Source organism: Falco cherrug, chromosome 2 (genome assembly GCF_023634085.1).
Source record: "Falco cherrug isolate bFalChe1 chromosome 2, bFalChe1.pri, whole genome shotgun sequence".
NCBI classification, from domain to species: Eukaryota; Metazoa; Chordata; class Aves; order Falconiformes; family Falconidae; genus Falco; species Falco cherrug.
This window is the reverse complement of record NC_073698.1, coordinates 22,826,733-22,845,910: the sequence shown is the minus strand read 5'-3', so window position 1 is coordinate 22,845,910 and position 19,178 is coordinate 22,826,733. Positions and strand designations below refer to the sequence as shown.

At 37.9% G+C, this 19,178-nt stretch overlaps 1 protein-coding gene across 2 annotated transcripts in view; it reads left to right on the top strand.

Moving 5' to 3' along the window:
• The window catches only part of USP12 (ubiquitin specific peptidase 12), a 38,871-nt gene extending 20,241 nt beyond the window's left edge, over positions 1-18,630 (top strand). For both annotated transcript variants that reach the window (XM_055701989.1, XM_027815583.2), the window contains exons 4-9: positions 3,094-3,320; positions 8,481-8,557; positions 8,754-8,837; positions 11,317-11,514; positions 13,870-13,948; positions 16,016-18,630. In XM_055701989.1, the coding sequence (XP_055557964.1) occupies positions 3,094-3,320; positions 8,481-8,557; positions 8,754-8,837; positions 11,317-11,514; positions 13,870-13,948; positions 16,016-16,117 (767 nt within the window). In that variant the 3' untranslated portion in view covers positions 16,118-18,630. The remainder of the gene's footprint in view (positions 1-3,093; positions 3,321-8,480; positions 8,558-8,753; positions 8,838-11,316; positions 11,515-13,869; positions 13,949-16,015) is intronic.
• The last annotated feature ends 548 nt before the right edge of the window (positions 18,631-19,178 follow it).

Below are 19,178 nucleotides of genomic sequence, written 5' to 3'. Positions count from 1 at the left end.
CTGCTGGCTTGAAATCAGCCGAAGGGATACCATTATGTTTGCTTAAATCGTAATCATAAAATGAACAATGTGTAGCTTTCATTCTGTTGTACTTAACGCTAATTTACTGACTGGGCACATAGCCCTGGGAGGGCTGTGATGCAGTGCTGTGAAGAACCTCTGAAGTGTTTTATCTCATGAGACTTGTAGCCCTTGTTCTGCCTTGATTTACCTGATTAAATAAAGACATTACAGTTGGCTAGGTTCAGAGCTGAACTTACTCTTCTCAAAACTAGCGTGTAGTTCATGATATTTGGTTCATACCCTTGGCTGACCTATTGAACTACTTAACCTCTCCCAGTGATCTAAATGAGCATAAATTTTTCTCTACTTTGCTCTTAACTCAGGAATGGATTTTTTTTTTCTATTTGAAGTTTAGTCTTGGATGCCATCAAGTGAATAATAGTAAAGCTTCCATTTAGTCTCTGTATGCACTTCAAAACTTAAACTTCACTCAGTATCTTTTTCATTCATCTTTTCAGTCCTGGGAGCTATCCCTCCACTGAAGGCCAGTCTTGTAGTATATTCTTGAACTGCAAGCAAATTGCAGGTTATAATCAATTGAAGTAATTGCACACTAGAAGACTTGTATAATGTTAGCCAGTGATACAGGATGGTTTGGAAATTGGCGGGTAAATATCCTTGTAACAATTCCTGGTCATATAAACATAAAAAAACATAAAAAAGAGTAACTTGTAAGAAAGAGTTCAACTTCGTGATTTAATTTGTATCATTGCTATACAATGCAAGTATGTGCCAGTGAAACTTACTCCCCTTCCACTGAATTAATCCTAAAATTATCATGCTTAGAAATGTTGACAAACTGAGAACATGAAGCAGAAAGGATAGTGAATCCATTACTGTCTAGCCAACAAGTCCACCAGTTGTAAAGGTGCCACATATACCAATCTCCAGAAACAATATTTCAGCTCTTGAAAGACAAAGGGGCCTTAAAGATCACCTAGTCCCACCCCCCTGCCATGGGCAGGGACACCTCCCACCAGACCAGGCTGCTCACAGCCCCATCCAGCCTGGCCTTGAGCACTGCCAGGGATGGGGCAGCCACAGCTGCTCTGGGCAACCTGTGCCAGGGCCTCACCGCCCTCACAGGGAAGAATTTCTTCCTAATGTCTAACCTAAATCTGCCCTCTTTCAGTTTAAAGCCATTCCCCCTTGTCCTGTCACTACATGCCCTTGCAAAAAGTCCCTCTCCAGCTTTCCTGTAGGCTCCTTTAGGTGCTGGAAGGCTGCTCTAAGGTGTCCCCAGAGCCTTCTCTTCTCCAGGCTGAACCGCCCCAACTCTCTCAGCCTGTCTTCACAGGAGAGGTGCTCCAGCCCTCTGAGCATCTTCATGGTCCTGCTCTGGAGCCACTCCAACAGGTCCATGTCTGTCTTCTGTTGGGGGCCCCAGAGCTGAACACAGCGCTCCAGCTGGGTCTCATGAGAGCGGAGTAGTGGGGGAGAATCCCCTCGCTCGACCTGCTGGCCATGCTGCTTTTGATGCAGCCCAGGGTGCGGTTGGCTTTCTGGGCTGTGAGTGCACATTGATGGCTCATGTTGACCTTCTTGTCCACCAACACTCCCAAGCCTTTCTCCTCAGGACTGCCGTCAGTCCATTCCCCACTCAGCCTGTACTGGTGATTGGGATCGCCCTGACCCATGTGCAGGACCTCGCACCTGGCCTTGTTGAACTTCATGAGGTTCACACTGGCCCACCCCTCAGGCCTGTCAAGGTCGCTCTGGATGGCATCCCTTCCTTCCAGCGTGTTGGCTGCACCACACAGCTCGGTGTCGCCGGCAAAGTTGCTGAGGGTGCGCTCAGTCACACTGTCCGTGTTGCCAGCAAAGATGTTAAACAGCGCGGGTCCCAATGCCGACCCCTGAGGAGCGCCACTCATCATCAATGGTCTCCACTCGGACATCGAGCTGTCGGCTGCAACTCTTTGAGCACAACCATCCAGCCAATTCCTTATCCATGGGGTGGTCCATCCATAAAATCCACATCTCTTCAATTTAGAGAGAAGGATGTCAGGCAAGACACTGTCAGATGCTTTGCACAAGTCTGAGTAGATGATGTCACTTGCTCTTCCCTTACCCACCAATGCTGTACATCTGTCTTAAAAAGCCACCAGATTTGTCAGGCATTGTAGAGGACTGAAGGCAGTGGGTTGATTAGCATTGATAATACGCAGCTGTGGCCTTGCAGCAGAGGCAGTGGGTTGATTGACATGGATGATGTGCACCTGTAGCTTGTTCTGCTAAGTGGTTAAATAGCACTGAGGGGAGGGGAGGGGGGGTAAGGGGGGTTGGGTAGAGGAGAAGCAGTGTGGTCTGACCTCTGAAGGAGATACAGCAGGGACAGTAGAATCTGACCAATGGTAAAGCCTTCTTACAGCCTACTAGTTTGATTGTGCTGCAACATTTGGTGCCCCGTGTGAGGCTGACTGAGTTGGACTCCGGCTACAACAAGGCATGATTTGTCCTTGGTGAAGCTGTGATGGCTGTCACCAATCACCTCCTTATTTTCCATGTGCCTTAGCACAGTTTCCAGGAGGACCTGCTCCATAATTTTGCTGGGCACCAAGGTGGGACTGACTGGTTTGTAGTTCCCTGGGTCGTCTTTTTTTCCCCTTTTTAAAATTGAGGGTTATATTTCCCCTTTTCTAGTCCATGGGAACTTCAGCGGACTGTCACAACTTCTCAGATGTGAGGGATAGTGTTTTAGCTACTTCATCTGCCACTTCTTTTGGGACCTGTGGATACATCTCATCAGTTCCCATGGAGTTGTGTGCCTTCAGGTTCCTTAGATGATCTCAAACCTGATCTTCTCCTGTGATTCTGATCAGCTGAGAGCTTTTCGTAAGCTGATGCCCTCCTGTCCTTCCCCCCCTATGTTTTTGGCTTAGTTTATAAAGTACACATTTTGAGTTGATGTTGTCAGGAATGATTCAGGATGTGAAATAAAGACTGGTTTTGAAATTTGACTTCTTTTAAAAACATTTTTGTAGTATAGCACTAACCAATTAATTGAAATTCTGTTGTTTTATCTTGTAGAGCTTTTTGATAATTACATGCAACAGGATGCACATGAGTTCTTAAACTATCTTTTAAATACAATTGCGGATATCTTGCAAGAGGAAAGAAAACAAGAGAAACAAAATGGTCGCTTACCTAATGGCAACATCGACAATGAAAATAACAGCCCACCAGACCCAACCTGGGTTCATGAAATCTTTCAGGGAACATTAACTAATGAAACCAGATGTCTTACATGTGAAACTGTAAGTCTGTATATACTTCATGAAACTAATTCTTCCACGTTTCAGAACCTCTGTTTCATGATTAATTTCTTTCAACAAACTAACATGCTAGATCAGTTTTTCTTTAGAAATTTTAATGTTCCTATGAACATTTGCTTTTTTTGGTGGTGGTTGTTAGTTAGAAAATTTCAGCAGCTGATGCGTGAAATGTAGGGAAAGGCTTTTGGTCAATATTAGAAAAACGCCCAACTGAATTTTTGTCAGTGTGATCATAATCAACTTCATAATTTGGGTTGGAAAATTCTAAATTTATGTATTCCTAAGAGCAATGAAGCCTGCTACTTTGGGATGTTGACTTCTCAAATTTAATGTCTTGATAACTTAATGTCATGCTTAGTGATATGTTCCTTGAATAAGTATTCTGAATCAGTTACCACCAATTTCTAGTTTGTAAATTTAAAGCCACTGAAATCAAGGTACTGTGGTTGGCTCTTGGCATCAAGACGTAGACTGGGGTTCTCAAAGAACATCTTAGTGTGCAGAAAAAGTAATCCTTTCCTAAAAGTCTGTCCACCGGAATTCTTCTAATACTAGACCCTAAGAAATAAACTCCTTCTTTGAGTAAATGATACTAAAATTTTCTTTGAGAATAGCTCTACAATAAGAGAAAGCATATATTTCAGAAAAAGCTTACAGCCGGATTTTACCAGCTTGAGAAAGAGAAAAAGCAGCACAATTTGAAAATTACAGTAATTCTGTCATGGTCTATGCCTTAGATATTGTAAAAAGCTAAATGACTGGGTTTTGTTCAACTCTTCATACCTATTTTCCTTAATTAGGTAACGCACATATTTCAGCATGGCATTGGAAAGGAGGAATTAATCAGATTAAATCTATGTAATTCACATGTAATTTTCTCCATTTTCTAGAAATACTCCGTCTTTTATTTTAAAGAAAATAGCTTCCTAATGTTGTATGTAAACTGCAGGCATCAGTAGATCATGGAATTTTGAGTAATCTAGGTGCTGATGTCTAGCTACGGTATGTTCTTTCCTGGTAGATTTCCCCTCCCTAATAAGTATTTTGTGGAAACTGTCAATTGCTTCTCTTTTAGTTCTTGAAGTGATATTTTTTTCTTCTTGAAAATGAGTTTAGCTTAGTTTCTTAACATGACAGACATCATTATCTTTCCTCACTATGGCTTAGTGATTTACTGCTGTCAGGATTTTGATCTAGGTACAGTCCTTAATACAATTTTAAAATGCTGACATGCTCTTTACAGCGTATTTTATTAGTTATCAGGCCTATCACAATTCTTGAGAGTTCCACTAATATTGCTCAGTTCTGTTTTTCTTTTAGCCATTGCTGAACAAGGTACACCATGTCTGTTTGCCCCTATGCCTCCTTGGAGAGCTGAATTTTATATTCAGTCTTCTAATACACATTGATTTTAGTATATTAGGGCCTTTGTTTTCCAGGTCCTAATAATCTGCAAACTATTTTATCAGCTTCTGTCTATCCGATATATCAGCTTGTGTCTAATTAAAACACAGTGTTCTGAAAATAAGCACTTAGAAACACATTTAGGCACATTAAATAAGTAATATTACTGTGAATAATGCCTTGCTTTCAAATGCAGTCAGCATATATGATTGTTTTAATGTTTATTGCAAGCTGTTGGCATTTGGAGTCTTTCTGTGTTTAAAGATATAACTTGAAATGTCAGGAGTACTTTGATATAACTCGTGTAGAAGACGACAGCAATAGTGGATGGATTTGTGCTTCTTAATGATAAGACAATAACCTTAGTATATTTTTAATTAAAATTTGGAATTTAATACATACTTAAATGTAAAGCATAATATATCTTTGGTCTCAGTGAGAATGATTATCTTCTAACTGGCCAAACCTACTCAATGTTCCTAAAATCAGCATGGCAAGATTTTATTCTAGTTTCATTTGTCCTTATAGAGAAGAGCTTCTTTCCAGGACACATGTCACATTAGCCATGTATTTAAGATAAAAGATTAACTGACTAAAATTTTATGCTCAGTTTAAGTATGGGCATATATGGGATATAAGGAACATAGATATTAATTCTTTAACAAAGATTTGTGTCATGGATCAAACCACACTATAAACCAAATAAGTATCAAAACAGATTATAAGTTGTCTTTACATGCTTTTAATGTGATTTATTGTTGTGATGCTTTCCCCCATCCTTGATAGAGGCAGTAGTTTTGTGGCTAATTGATAACAATTATCTAGAAGTTCATTGGTTGTACAGGTTTCTCTCACAATTTAAGGAAAGAGTAACAGTAAACCAGAAAATAATGTAATTGACTTCATTAAGATTAAATTTGAAACAGCTAAATGTGGGCAGTACTTCTACAGAGAAAAATAGGAAATTGTAATGTTTTTCTCCAGCTGGTGGTCTTGCTCTTGTGTTCAAATGCCTCTACTAGACATAAAATGCTTTGGGTCAATTCTACTGTGGACTGGAGAAGGCAATAAGGAAAATCTCAGTGGTCTTTTTTACAGGACTATTATAGAAGCATTAAATATACCCTACTGTTGTTTGGTTGGGTTTTTCTCTCTCTCCTTTTTTTTTTTTTTGTTTGTTTTTGGAAACCAAGATAAATTATGCCCTCTGTTTCAGCTTCATTTAAAATTAGGTTCTGTCTTAGCACGCATGGGAGCCTACAGCTGCAAAAGCTCTTTTGTCAGTGAGCTGGTTCACATTGCTAGTGAAATTCCAAACTGAAGAAGAAATACAGATTCCATGAGTGTTAGCCTTCTGAGTTTTCTGTCCTGCATGGCATTGCTCATCAGAGCACAGCTGAGCTGTTTTGAGTGCAGACTACGTCCTTGATGTGAGAACAACATACTATCCCCTTTAGCCAGAGTACTGAAACACCCAAATTCTTCACTATTATTCAGATGCTCCTGTTAGGAGCACTCAGGTGGCTTTTTGAATGCAACAGGGCTTGATTCTGCAAGTGATGAGGTTTTCTGACTGTGTCCACCTTCTTTTCAGTTTATAGATGGTTGAAATATATAGCTTTGTTGACTTTAGTCTAATGAACTTAGTGATGTTTATTTGAAATGGAACCTCTACAGAAGGGCAGGGTCAGGCTGGTTAGCATGGAGGCTGGCATTTTTATTCTTTTTTTTTTTTTTTTTAATTAAAACTGCGTGAGTTTATGTTGGGGGAAAAAAGTACTGCTCAAATATTGATGTTCAAACCAATCTTAAAAATGAAGAACAGCAATTTCTAAATAATCAACATGGATGGAAAAAATCCACTTGGCTATTATTTCAGTACAGCCTTTAGTGGTTCCTGATGATCCTAAGTACACAGTGGACTGGCTAACCTGAGGGGGGTTCTTTAGGGCAGTATTATCAGTTTTATCACTAAGAATGGAAGAATTCCTTTTGTGAACTTTTGGGTTCAGTACCAATGTCTTTTGAACCAAGCACAACATAATCCTTTCCTTTTCTTCATCTCCTCCCCACCTTTGGAGCTTTCGCGTGGGATAAAGCTGCCTGTGAAATCTTTATTGTTTCATGGAATTTTCTTTGATTAGACCAAGAAAGGAAAAATTATCTAATTGCATGTCTGAGTAACACTGATCACATGACCCCTTAATTCCAGCTGTCCTAGCTGAAGACAGCAGCAGAGTATTTTCCAGAATTGATTTTTTTTTTTTCCTGAGCCATTCTTAATCCCTAGGGTGAGATGATTTCCACCAGCGTTCTTAGTGTTATGAACTCAAGTTTGGTAATTCCAAAAGTGGTTTGCAGTGGGATATTTTGAAGAATAGTCCACACAACTAAACCATAGTGCATCCCTGAAGACAGGAAACGTGCAGCCCACTGAAGATGCAGGTGGCTTTTATTTTCCCACCCTAAAAATATATTGGAAGTTTTCCATATATGTTCTGTGATCTCTTTAAAAGTATAAATGTTATGCTTCAGTATCTAAATAATATAGGAGATGTGACGTATACTGGCATAGCTGACTTTTTTGTATATTACACTTATTCTTGGAAAGATTTAGGTACAGAAGGGTGGGAGGAATCCTTGCCTAGTCCTCTCACAGGTATTAACAGAAGCTTTTAAGTTAATTTCATTAGTTTTGGGGTTTGCCCTATGGTATTAATTCTCAAAAATAGTTGTCTTGACCACCTATGTTTTTCTTTTTATTCTCCATTTATGCTGCCTTTAGGAGCTGTGTGTTTCTCATCTCTTGATAATCAGAGAACAACTTTCTAAATTTATTTTTATTCTGAATTGAAAAGGGAACATAAATCTCATGTTTTGAAGGTCAACTTTTATCAGTTGTCCTGTAGCTGCCTGCTTTCAATCAAGAAACTGCAACCAGGCATCTTTTCTAAAAGCATTTACTTTTGTACCTAGGAGTCATAAAAGGCAGAGAACATCCTCATGAGTGGCATTGAGTATCTTTAGATACAGAGAAGAAACACTAGCAGACAAAAGTTAAAGTTGCAGATTGCTGTTTCCTAAACCTTTTAATAATGTAGTTGATTTTCAGGGCAGCTGTGGATTTTGTCCATCACCATTTTTCAGGATTTGTGGTGGAATGTATTCTCTGCTTCTTGGAATTTCTTCTTTACTTTGTAAGGAATGGCTGTGCACTGTTCTGCCTCTATCAAAAGAAGTTGCAAGCTGTCATTTACCAGCAGATTTGCTATCTGCTGCTCATTGAAAGCATGAATCTAGCCAGGAAGAGGCTTCAAAATATTTGTGCTGTTTTGTTAGGGACACTATGATATGCAAATACATAGCTTTCCATTGGAAGGAATCATAGGGGAAGAACAGAGGTGAGAGCACTAAAAAGAAGAATCCCAGTGATTGTATTCTTCTGAAAAGAGTGAGGTGCAGAAGGAACTTGGTATTAATATTGTTGAGCTGAAATGACAGCATAATGACAGCTGGCGTTATATACCCTCACAGACACATACATACTTCCCTCTTCCTGAACAAAATCAGAAACGGAGATCTAGCAAATCTCTGAAACAGAAAGGCCACTTATAACAATTTTAAACAGCTGTTATAAGGTACAAGATGCATTCTGTCAGTAGGAAAATGGTACTGAAGAACAGAGTTAAGTTAGTATAACTTCTTTTAACTATAATCTATTGTGTTTTTTTCATGCAGATAAGCAGCAAAGATGAAGACTTCTTAGACCTTTCAGTTGATGTGGAGCAGAATACTTCAATTACTCATTGTTTAAGGTGGACACAAAAATCTGAATTTTCATGATTTGTCTTTTGTCTTTTACCTAGAAAGCAGGAAGCAAAACTAAAAGCTCACGGGCTTAGCAAATTCTAGCTTATGTAGACCTAAGAGTATAAAATTATGTTTATATTGTACCTGTTTATATTTCAGACAAGAAACTAGTATCTATAGCTTTTTTTTTTTTTTATTCAGGGGTTTCAGCAATACAGAAACTCTGTGCAGTGAATACAAATATTACTGTGAAGAATGTCGCAGTAAGCAGGAAGCACATAAAAGGTATATCAGACTTGGGGGAAAAAAATAACCCATGTATTTAATGAAATTACTGTTGTATTTCCTTGTACGTGCGTGTATGAGGCAGGAGGAGAATGTTCTTTTTCCCTTAAGTTTTTTCACTCTTCGTCCACTTGAGAGTAACTTGGTGGCATTCCTCTAGCTTGAATTCAATGAGCCTAATTCCATGAGTAATGAGAATCCATATAAAGCATTTTGGGACTCCTTTGATCATTATTTGTTTCACGAATGAGAAAAAGAATTGTCTTAAGACCAAAACTAAGTTAAAAAGACAAGTTAAACCAAACTTCCAGTGACTAACCAAAGATTATGGGCAATGTTGAAAAGTCACTGATTTCATGTGACTCTTTAAACTTTGTTGTGACTTGGTAATATATCAGTTTGATTGCACTTTTTTCCTGATTCAGTCAGACTGAGGCCTGTAACTTTTTTGTTAACTGAGTTTCTGGTTTTTTTTTTAATTTAAAATTTTATAATTTTTATTTAAATTTATTTAAATCTAAATTAAAAAATAGATCTATTAAAAAATGTACACTTAGTTGTGCTAAACTTCTGCTTGACAGTGCTCCTGAAAAGCATCAGAAGCTCTGTGCAATCCTGAAATTCTTTTTGTTTAAAAACAATTCTTGTCTGCCTAATAAGTCTTGTAGTCTTCTTTGAAAAACCTCTGATTTTTGTGTACTGTGTGTTATTTATGATCCGAGAAAGTATTTGGTTGAAGGGATGGGAACGCTCACATGCTCTACTGGTTATACCACTGATTTGGTTTACCATAGGTTCAGCGCATGGCTTTTGGCATATCTCATCTGCAAAATTTGCCTTCACGCGTTGCCTAAGCCTACTAATCAGTGTGTATTAGAGGGTGGTGAAGCCAGGTCTGTCCTGTTGTTCTCTGTTGCCTTAGCTCTTTTTCTGTGTGGGAGGTAATTGATCCCTGACCAATATAAGCTGTGTTGACATAAACCTGTGCTGTAGGCACTGCCATACTGGCAAAACACGGCTTTTATTGTTTCTGTTTTGCTTTTCATGTGGGGCTTAAGTTCAGTTTCACTAGTCATAATTTTCTTCCATCTCTACAACGTGGAGCTTATCTGCCGTAGTGTCTACTCAACTAGCAAAGGTGGGGTACTGTTCATCACCAATGAAAGAGCTCCTATTATCAAACACAGTTGCATTATAAGAAAAGGACTTCATTTTGAAAAAAGAAAGAGCAGAAATTGTATCCGTATCTCAGAAATATAATAAAAATGTAACTCTCACTAAAAATAGTTGCTTCTGTCATCTTTCTGCCCTTCTGCTTTTTTCATTTCCTAGCTCCCTTGCAGGCCACGGAAAAAATTTGAGTCTAGCTGGGTTTCCTACAGGTTACCATCAAAGTTTAATGAGAAAAAGGGAAGGAAGATGAGTATTTTCAAGGATTTTATCCCCAGCCCCCAATCTTTTGAAAAAGGATTGTCTTGCACAAACATGTCCTGACCTTCCAAAGATGTGGTGGTTGGTAGATCATGTCTGAAACCTGGGCTGTATGGTTGAAACTTTTGAGATATCTTTCAGGGCTGAAGGCAGTTTGAAAAATTCAGCAGAGTGCTGATCTGACGCAATTAGCTGTGCCAAGAAGCAGAGTGCTCTGGCTTGGTTGCTCTGTTCATATGGGCAAATTTATTACCTGGAGAGTGGAAGTCTCCCTGCTGCCAGACCAGCGGTGGGTGGCTGGGAGAGGATTTGTAGGTGCTGATGTGAGGTCTCAGTACCTGAAACCAGGGAAAGGTGCCAGCGAGCGCTTAGTAAAACTAGATTGTAACTTTCTGGCTTTGACTGCCATAAAATAACACTGGCAACATTTGTATAAAGTCACTGTGCTAGGGCACAGTATTATCTTGTTTTGATAGGATGAGGTAAGGTGGGCTATTTGTATCCCTTGGTAATGTTAACGGAATGGCTTGATACCAAAACTTGGAGTAACACATATGTAACAAAGTGGTGTAACAGCTTATTTTAAAAAGCTTGTTTGGCTTGGCTGGTTTTACTGAGAAATTCAGCTGAAACAGGATCCCTGGAACAACTTTGTTGCAATATGTCCACTGTACACCAAGTGGGATCTAGATTTTGCTTTTGGGACCTCAGGAAAGCTTATGGGTAGGTATGTTTAAAAATTGAATTCTGTGCTATGCAGTCATTATGTCTAAACTATTATGTGGGTTCATAATGGCTGTTCATATTATGTATTATAGCTTTCTATTTTAAATACATTCACAGTTCTCTCAATTGTTAAAACCCACTTTTAGTTTAGCTATGCAGGATATATTTTTTAAACAGCTGACTGTCGGATCTTTTAATGCTTGCAAAAAATTTTAAAGACTTCAATAAGACAGGTTTCCCATCTGTTGGTATCAACTGAATGTTTTGGATGGATGTTGGAAATACTGTTGGGTTTGTGGTTTGTTTTCTTTTCCCCCCCCAGGATGAAAGTAAAAAAGCTGCCAATGATTCTAGCTCTCCATTTGAAGAGATTTAAATACATGGATCAGCTGCATCGATACACAAAACTCTCTTATAGAGTAGTTTTTCCTTTAGAGCTTCGTTTATTTAACACCTCAGGAGATGCCACCAATCCTGACAGAATGTATGACCTTGTTGCTGTGGTAGTTCATTGTGGAAGGTAATAACTCTTATTTTACACAACAGATTTTTTTGTGTAACTATGTTTAAAAAACAAAGCAATGCACTCAGTATCACATTACTCTAATAGCATGAAAGACCTCTTAAAAGTTTCTTAGGAAAGAATGCGTTGTGGGGAGATGCTACCAATCCTGACAGACCACAAGGCTTTGTTGCTGTGACAGTTCATTGTGAAGAGCGATTACAGTATATTTCACATCACAGATCTTTGTATGAACTATATTTTAAAAAAATGACAGAACACGCAATATCATACAATTCTAATAAGATTTAATGAGTATTTTTAAACAAACTTTAAAAAAAGTTCCTTAGGAATGAAAGCATTATAGAACAGATTCCTCTATAAAGAATTTCCTTTAAGGTGTTTCTTTTTATGGCTTGAGCAACGTTTTCTGAAATATATACATATATTATGAGTTTTGTTGATTACTTCATTTCCTTGTTTTCAAAACATGACTGTTAGATTTGTTTGATTTTGCTGTATTCAGCAAGTGTTTTTGTGGCTTCAGGTCTTAAAATCAGGGCTGCTCCTCAAACTGCTTATTGAGTAGATAGAAGTTGAAAACGGTGATTTAATACCTGGAATCACAGAATAATTTTCCTTGTGAGGTCAGCTACTTGAAGTTCAAGGCAGGGCTAACTTGGACATTAGATTAGGTTGTACTAGGCTCGGTTTCATGGCTAGGAATGCTGATTTCACTGCCTCTTTGGGCAATTTGTTCCAGTCCATCAGCATTCTCACATTGATATTTTTTTTTTCCTATATCCAGTTAGAATTTCGTGACCACTGCCTCTTGTCCTTTCACTGTGCGTTTCTGAGAATAGCATGGCTTTGATTTCTTTATAACTCTTCTTTTTGGGTAGTGGAAGACAGCAGTGGGATTCCTTGTTCAGTCTTCTCCAGGCTGAATAAAGCCAGCTCCCTCAGCCTCTCTTCGTCCATCTGGTGCTGTAGCCCTCTGACAAATGTAGTGACCTGCCACTGGGCTTCCTCCAGTTTATCAGTCTCTCCCTTAAGCTGGCAAGGTCATGTCTGGAATCCCGTGTCCAGTTATGGATCCCAGAACGCACAGTGGCAGGGATTATCACTTTACTGCTGGCTTTCCTCTTACAGTCCGGTCCAGCATGCTCCCAGCCCTGTCACCAAAATGATGCTCTGCTAGCTGACAGCTGATCTGGTGGACCTGCTGGGGCCACCCAGCCAGCTGGTTTGCAGCTGGTGCAGTTGGGTGGAGTTAGTCTGGCACAAGACTTTGCCTTTGTACTCAAACTTCATGAGGTTCTTATCAGCCTTTTCTTCCAGCTTTCTGATGTCCCTCCAAATGGCAGACCTGCCCTGTAGTTGGCCATTTACTTGCCTTTTGTCCCACCCACGCACCCGTTCTTCCCCAGATAGACCTAGGATTGCATTAGAGTTGATGACTAGATCTCAAGTTGGGCAGGTTGGAAAATAAGCCTCACTCAAGCTGTAGCCTTGGGAACTTACCACTCTGAGAGCCACGGCAGGAGAGGAACCCTGCTTTCATTGAGTTATGTGGGTGGTACACAGATCTGTCCCTTGCAGGTGGCAACCTTCCTTCCCTGGTCTAGACAGAAAGATTGTACTAGTGCTGTTAGCTGGTTAAGGCACCTCCAGAACTGCTTTAACTAGTTGTCTGCTTTTGGTTTTAAGGTTCAGCTATTTCAGAAAGTGTGTTATTTCCTTACTTGAAATCTGTTGAGAAATACAACGTTTTTAAAGTTGGGGGTTTTTTTTTGTGCTGTCATTGTGGAGAAATTTCTCATCTGCCATAAACTGAAGATCTGTGCATTATAACAGGTTTAGTTTAATTGGGAGCCCTTCTCATTGCTGTGAGGATTCTTGAGACTTCTAAATTGTCAATTTAATTCCATTTTTATTTACAGTGGACCAAATAGATTCCTGATTGAGACTGTATAGATGAACAGCAGTTCTACAGCTTTTCCTTGCTGAAGATCAGAAATAGTTTGGGATCTGTTTTGTCCCTATGAAACACCAGAATGTTTTCTTGACTTCACTTCTCTGTCTCTCTCTTTTAAAAATTTCATTTATATTTTCAGTGCCTGTGCTGCTTGTTCCTCATTGGAAATTATAATCCTTTTTTTAGCACAATATTAAATGTAGAGATAAGTAAGACGCTATTATGAAACTGATATAAGTGGAGGGGGAAAAAAGAAAAACATTCAAACAAAAATTGTAGTAGTAGCCATTTTAATTACTGTTAAGTATTGCTTTTCTACAAGAAAAAAAAATTAATGGCATAGATTTCCATATATGTGTGTACTATCTCTGTTCTTTTCTGATTTTATTTTACAGTGGCCCTAACAGAGGACATTATATTGCAATAGTGAAGAGTCATGATTTTTGGTTGCTTTTTGATGATGATATTGTTGAGGTAAGCCTTATGTAACCCTGGACTTTTTTTTTCATATTGACCACAGTGCATGGACCCCCTTTGTATATATAAATACTTAAAAGTAAAAGGACTGGTATGCTAATGAAAAGAGGGCTCAACTCCAGTCTAAATAAGCAGTAACTGTGAGTGCAGAGCTGTGTCATACAATTTGACTGTACAATACTTTGAATTGCATTTTGGTTTTATACTTCTGGAAAGAATCTTCTCTGTTTATGGCCACTGTCTTTCACCTTTGTTAAATTAGCCATTCCTGCGGCCAGAAGACATGGCAAATAAAGATACAGATAAATTGATTTTACTGCAGTTCTTTTCTGAGGGCAATTTGTTCCTATTTTCTAGGAGCTTATGATTTAATGGAGTGGGTCAGTCTAGTAGTCTGTTTTATTAAGTATTCTGAATTGTTTCAGATTAAGGTATAACATATCAAAACAGACAAACTTCAGATTTTTGAGATTTCACCCTAAAATTTAAAAGTTAATCCCTGAAACAGGAGCCATTTGCTTCTGGTCGTGTTCTTGCTAATATTAGCCTTACTTCCAGAAATTATTCTTACTGAAAAATGAAAATGTTTCTAACTAATTTCTTGGAACAGCAGAATTCCCTTTACCAGTTTTGACTTGGTCATCTTTCTGTTTCATCAGTTATCTTTTGTTGCTTATTGAAAGATCAGAAACTGCTGGTGTCCCTGTAGTAAATCATCTCGCATTTTTTGCTTGTTCTGTCATCTCCTTTCTTTTTCCCCTTGTCTATGCTTACGTGTGAACAGAAGTATGATTGTTCTGTTGAAGTCCTTTCCTTGACTTTCTTTGAATTAATTGAATTTATAAAATAAATAGTTTACATGTTCCTTACAATATACAAGAACTGCTTAACTGAAAAGAAGAAAAATGAGTGAGACAAGTATTGGACTTACATTGTTAATTGGCAGGATGAGTCAAGGGCATTGAAGGGTTCTTCTCTGCAAGCCACATTATGGATGTTTTTTCACACAGGAAATTACAAACATGGAAATATATGGAGCTGTTGGGAAAGTAAAGGATTGCCTCAATCAAGATACACAGTAAATTGAAATGTCTTGATAGGGTCAAAAGTTTACTTTCCTCCAAGGAAAAGAGAGCAAGCTGTAGTAGATTTCACATAATTTCACAAACATCAGGTACAATCTTTCCAGTTTCAAAGCAGTAATACCTGGCAGTAATGTGTTGTGTGTATCGGGTTTTTTTAACACTTCTAAAGAGGAAGGAAAGAATCCTTTTATTCCTAAATCTAAACCATCTCGTTAACGTGTAGGCCTATGGATCTTCAATTTGGAATGGCTGGCTCCTTCCTGAGAGAGGTTTCATTCCAAATAATGGGACTGAGATTAAATAAAATCTGCCTAAGTAAAGGAAAAATTATCTTTCCACCTTTTTGTTGTTTGTAGCTTAATTGCCTTTGATTTAAAATGTGGCAAAAGAGCTTGCTTTCAGTTTCTTTTGTAGCCAAAAATAACAATGAAAATTAGACAATACTCTTTTCACCTTCTCAACAGAGTTTTTGTTTCTTTCCCCTGAAATCTTGGTTATAGGAGGCTTTCTAAGCTGAGAGGATCACAAGCAAATGTGTGACAAACACAGAAAAAGTTAGCCTTCATTCTCTTTCTTTTTCTTCTCTGGATGTGGTCAGCTTATGCAACTTAGAGTTAGAAACGATAGTTTGAAGTTACATTGTTCGTACTGATATAAAGTCTCCGTGGGTTATTGTTGTCTTTAAAACTTCTCTGTGTGAAATTTGCACAAGCAGGGCACATAAGTTCACACTCGCAGTAGGTTCACTTAATACCTAAAAAATTATATAAAAAATATATAGAGCTACTACTCTCTGTGTGGGTGATGGCAGAGGAGAAACCAAAACATAGTAAATTGAAGAATTATTTGGATTTTTTTGCTTTATGTAATATGTGAAAGTTACTTTTGTTTGAGGGTAGTTTTTAGAGTGGAATTTAATTGTCATGTATATGTTACACAAGATATTCTTACTTTAGATTTTTGGGTTTTTTACATACAGAAAATTGATGCACAAGCTATTGAAGAATTCTACGGGTTGACATCAGATATCTCAAAGAACTCTGAGTCTGGTTACATCCTCTTCTATCAGTCTCGGGATTGAGGCGGAACTGTAGTGAAGAGAGATTTTTACGTCTCGCATCTTCTCTATCTTGGAGTGGAGCAAGCACTGAAAAAAAGGAAAGCAGGGAGCTCCAGGGGCAGTAGCACAGTTTGCACACGACTAAGCGAAGAGTTTGGGATTCTTAAAACCTTTGTATCATTTTCATTTTATTTGCTCAGGTATCATGCTGACTACACATCTCCACTGCATCCCATAAGCAAAAAGAGATACCAGCCACTCTTGCAGGAGCTTTCCATTAGGTAATACTATCTGTGATCCTAATTCAAAGCCCATTAAGGTCACTGGAGAACCTTTCATGGACTTCAGTGGAATTTGAATCAGGTTCTAACTGCACTGCCAGATTGGTGCAATAAGAGCATTAGAAATCTGTATGTTATACAGACATTGTGTATAAAAGGTAAAGGACTGTTTGTGATCTTAGTTTCCTGTGCTGAAGTTTGAAAGAATGAGGTTAGGAGGGTTAACATGGAAGGAAGATCTATCTGGGCCCAACACAATTGCCTTCTTGATGGTAATAGTTAACTGAAGATATAACTGATGTCAGGGAGGCAAGTATGTTTTGCTTCTCTGAGGAAGCTTACGTTATTTATAATGTATGATCGGGAACAATCAGTCAAGATTATGGCTTTTAATCTCCGTATGGGGAAAGATTTGGTTTGTAATAGTTTTATTTTTATTTATAAATTATTGTAACTTAGGATCTTGTGTATTGTCCTTTATTCTAACAAGTATTGGAAATTTTATATACTAGTTTGAATTAAAACTAATTATGTTTAAATGTTAAAGAAGAACCAATATAAATTCTAAAAACAAAGCCTACAATATCTGTAAAAAATTAATAACACAGAAGAGAGATTTCCTTCTTGAGGAACTGGTATCTAAGTGAGGTACTTAATTAAATTAGAATATCCTTTTTCCATTCATGGGTGAAAAAAGTGATCAAACTATTACATAGAAGACTTTAAGAATGCATATCATAAGAAAATGATGGTGCAGTGGTGGTATACTGGGTTTTAGAGTTCTTTAAGTTGTTAATGGTTCATACACTACGGAAATTAGAACAATTTGAATCAAAGTAAACCGTTTGCTGAATATTATTCCCTCTCCTAAAAATGGATTCATTCCTGTTCCCAGTGGCGTGGGTGACCATCTCAAAAACCACTCCAGGTCTGAAGTATAAATGAAGTCTGAGTACTAAGAAGAAATAGGTTTGGAATTTCATGAAACTGAAGATACCATATTCCTTTAAAAGTAATAGTACTGAAGTCTTGTAGAGTGAAAATTTCTGAAACTAGGCAGTTTACCTTGCTTTAGGTTTATGAAATAGCATTAAGAATTAAATCTTGACAAAACACCTGATGTGTAAGAAATGTGAACTATTGTGATTTGACATTCTTCCACTTATCAGTACGTTGTCTGACAGTAGCTGAATGTAAGTTCTGGAAGGTCATGGGATGTGCATTCCAGATTATGGCAATGAGGTCTTGGATGTCCTTGTCACTCCCTCTTCAGCTAGTGATTTTTCCATTACTGTTAAAACTTTTAAAAAGAATGTCTCCTGTCTGCTGCTACAACTGACTATTTACTTACCTGTATCTTTTAGCTCAGGAAATGACTTCACCTATTCACTCAGTTAAACAGATCTTTAACAGGGTCACTAAATAAATTGGGCTATTTAGCAACTGTCATGCTGTAACAAATTGCTTTTGTAAAATGCAAAGTTTCTAACACCTTGGTTTGGCTAGAATTCTTTTATAGAAAATATGTATAATGATTAAACTACCAGCATTGTAAAGTAAAGCTTAAATAATGTGGGAGGTGCCGAAAATATGATTGGATTTTTCTTAAAGGATTCAAATAATTTTAAAACCTTTTATCAGCTTTCAGTGGGAAAAGGGTTAAGGGGCTAATCAGGTGGATGATGGTGCATTTTTGAAGGATGAAGTCCTTTGCATACTAAAGGTACAGTATTGTAAAAGAACTGTCACAGTACTCTTTTTGCTAATTGAAAATTTTGGAATTTTTTTGGGGGGCATACTTAAAAGCTGTGGCTAATTGCTAAGTATTTTATACCCTAACAAAATCTAAAACATTTTTGTTGTTTCACTGGTTTAACTCCTGCTATGTATTTTTATAAGATACTGACTTTTATTTTGTATAGGGTTTTTGAGATGGTATTCCTAATTATATATTTCATTTCTCTTTTAGTGCAGCTGAAATAATTGTAGTTCTTAATTAAACTGATATCAGAAACTGCAACTTAAAAAATAAAAAGAGGCAGGGAAGTACAAAATATAACTGATTGGTATGTAAAACATTATGGGGTCTTTTCTTGGCTGTAATACAGTGGGGATTGTGGGAAAGTTGTCAGTTGTAAATGGTGGAAATTATTTGCTGTGTAACTATGTAAATGTTAATTGGGACTACAGTCCCTTATTTTGTATATTGGAGCAAAAGACTTCTATTAAATAAAGTATGTTCTCTAAAGGTAAGTACTGTATCCTTTGTGGAGCCCAAATGGCCAGTGAGTTGCCTTTGTGCTTTTCCGTGTTTAGTGATACCTAAAAAGTATCTTGAATTTTCTGTGTTAACTGCCCTGAACCCTGGAGGGAGAAGAGTGTTTTAACTACGCTGCATTATATATCTTACTAGATGCGTTGTAGTTTGGTGGCAGCCATGGTTTTGGTCATGTACTTCTCTAGAATTAGTTTTTAAGTTGTTGGTTTCTGAGGTAGAGAAGGGAGTGTTTTGAAATACTGTTCTTTCTTGACTTCCTTTTCCTCAAAAAAAATATGTACCTTGCTATAAAATACGCATCTGAGTTACCTCAGGGATTTCTGGGATTGCTACCTTATGGGAGGGAGAATGGAAGGAAAGAAAAATAAAGAAAAATAGGACTACAGCTCTAACATATGAGAGAGACTGACCAAAGAATGAGAGTCCAGCATCAAAAGAAAAAGATGCAGCTGGTTACAATATCCATGTATGATTTGGCATCAAGTCCTTCTTCACTTGCAGTATATGCTACCGTTTGTAATGA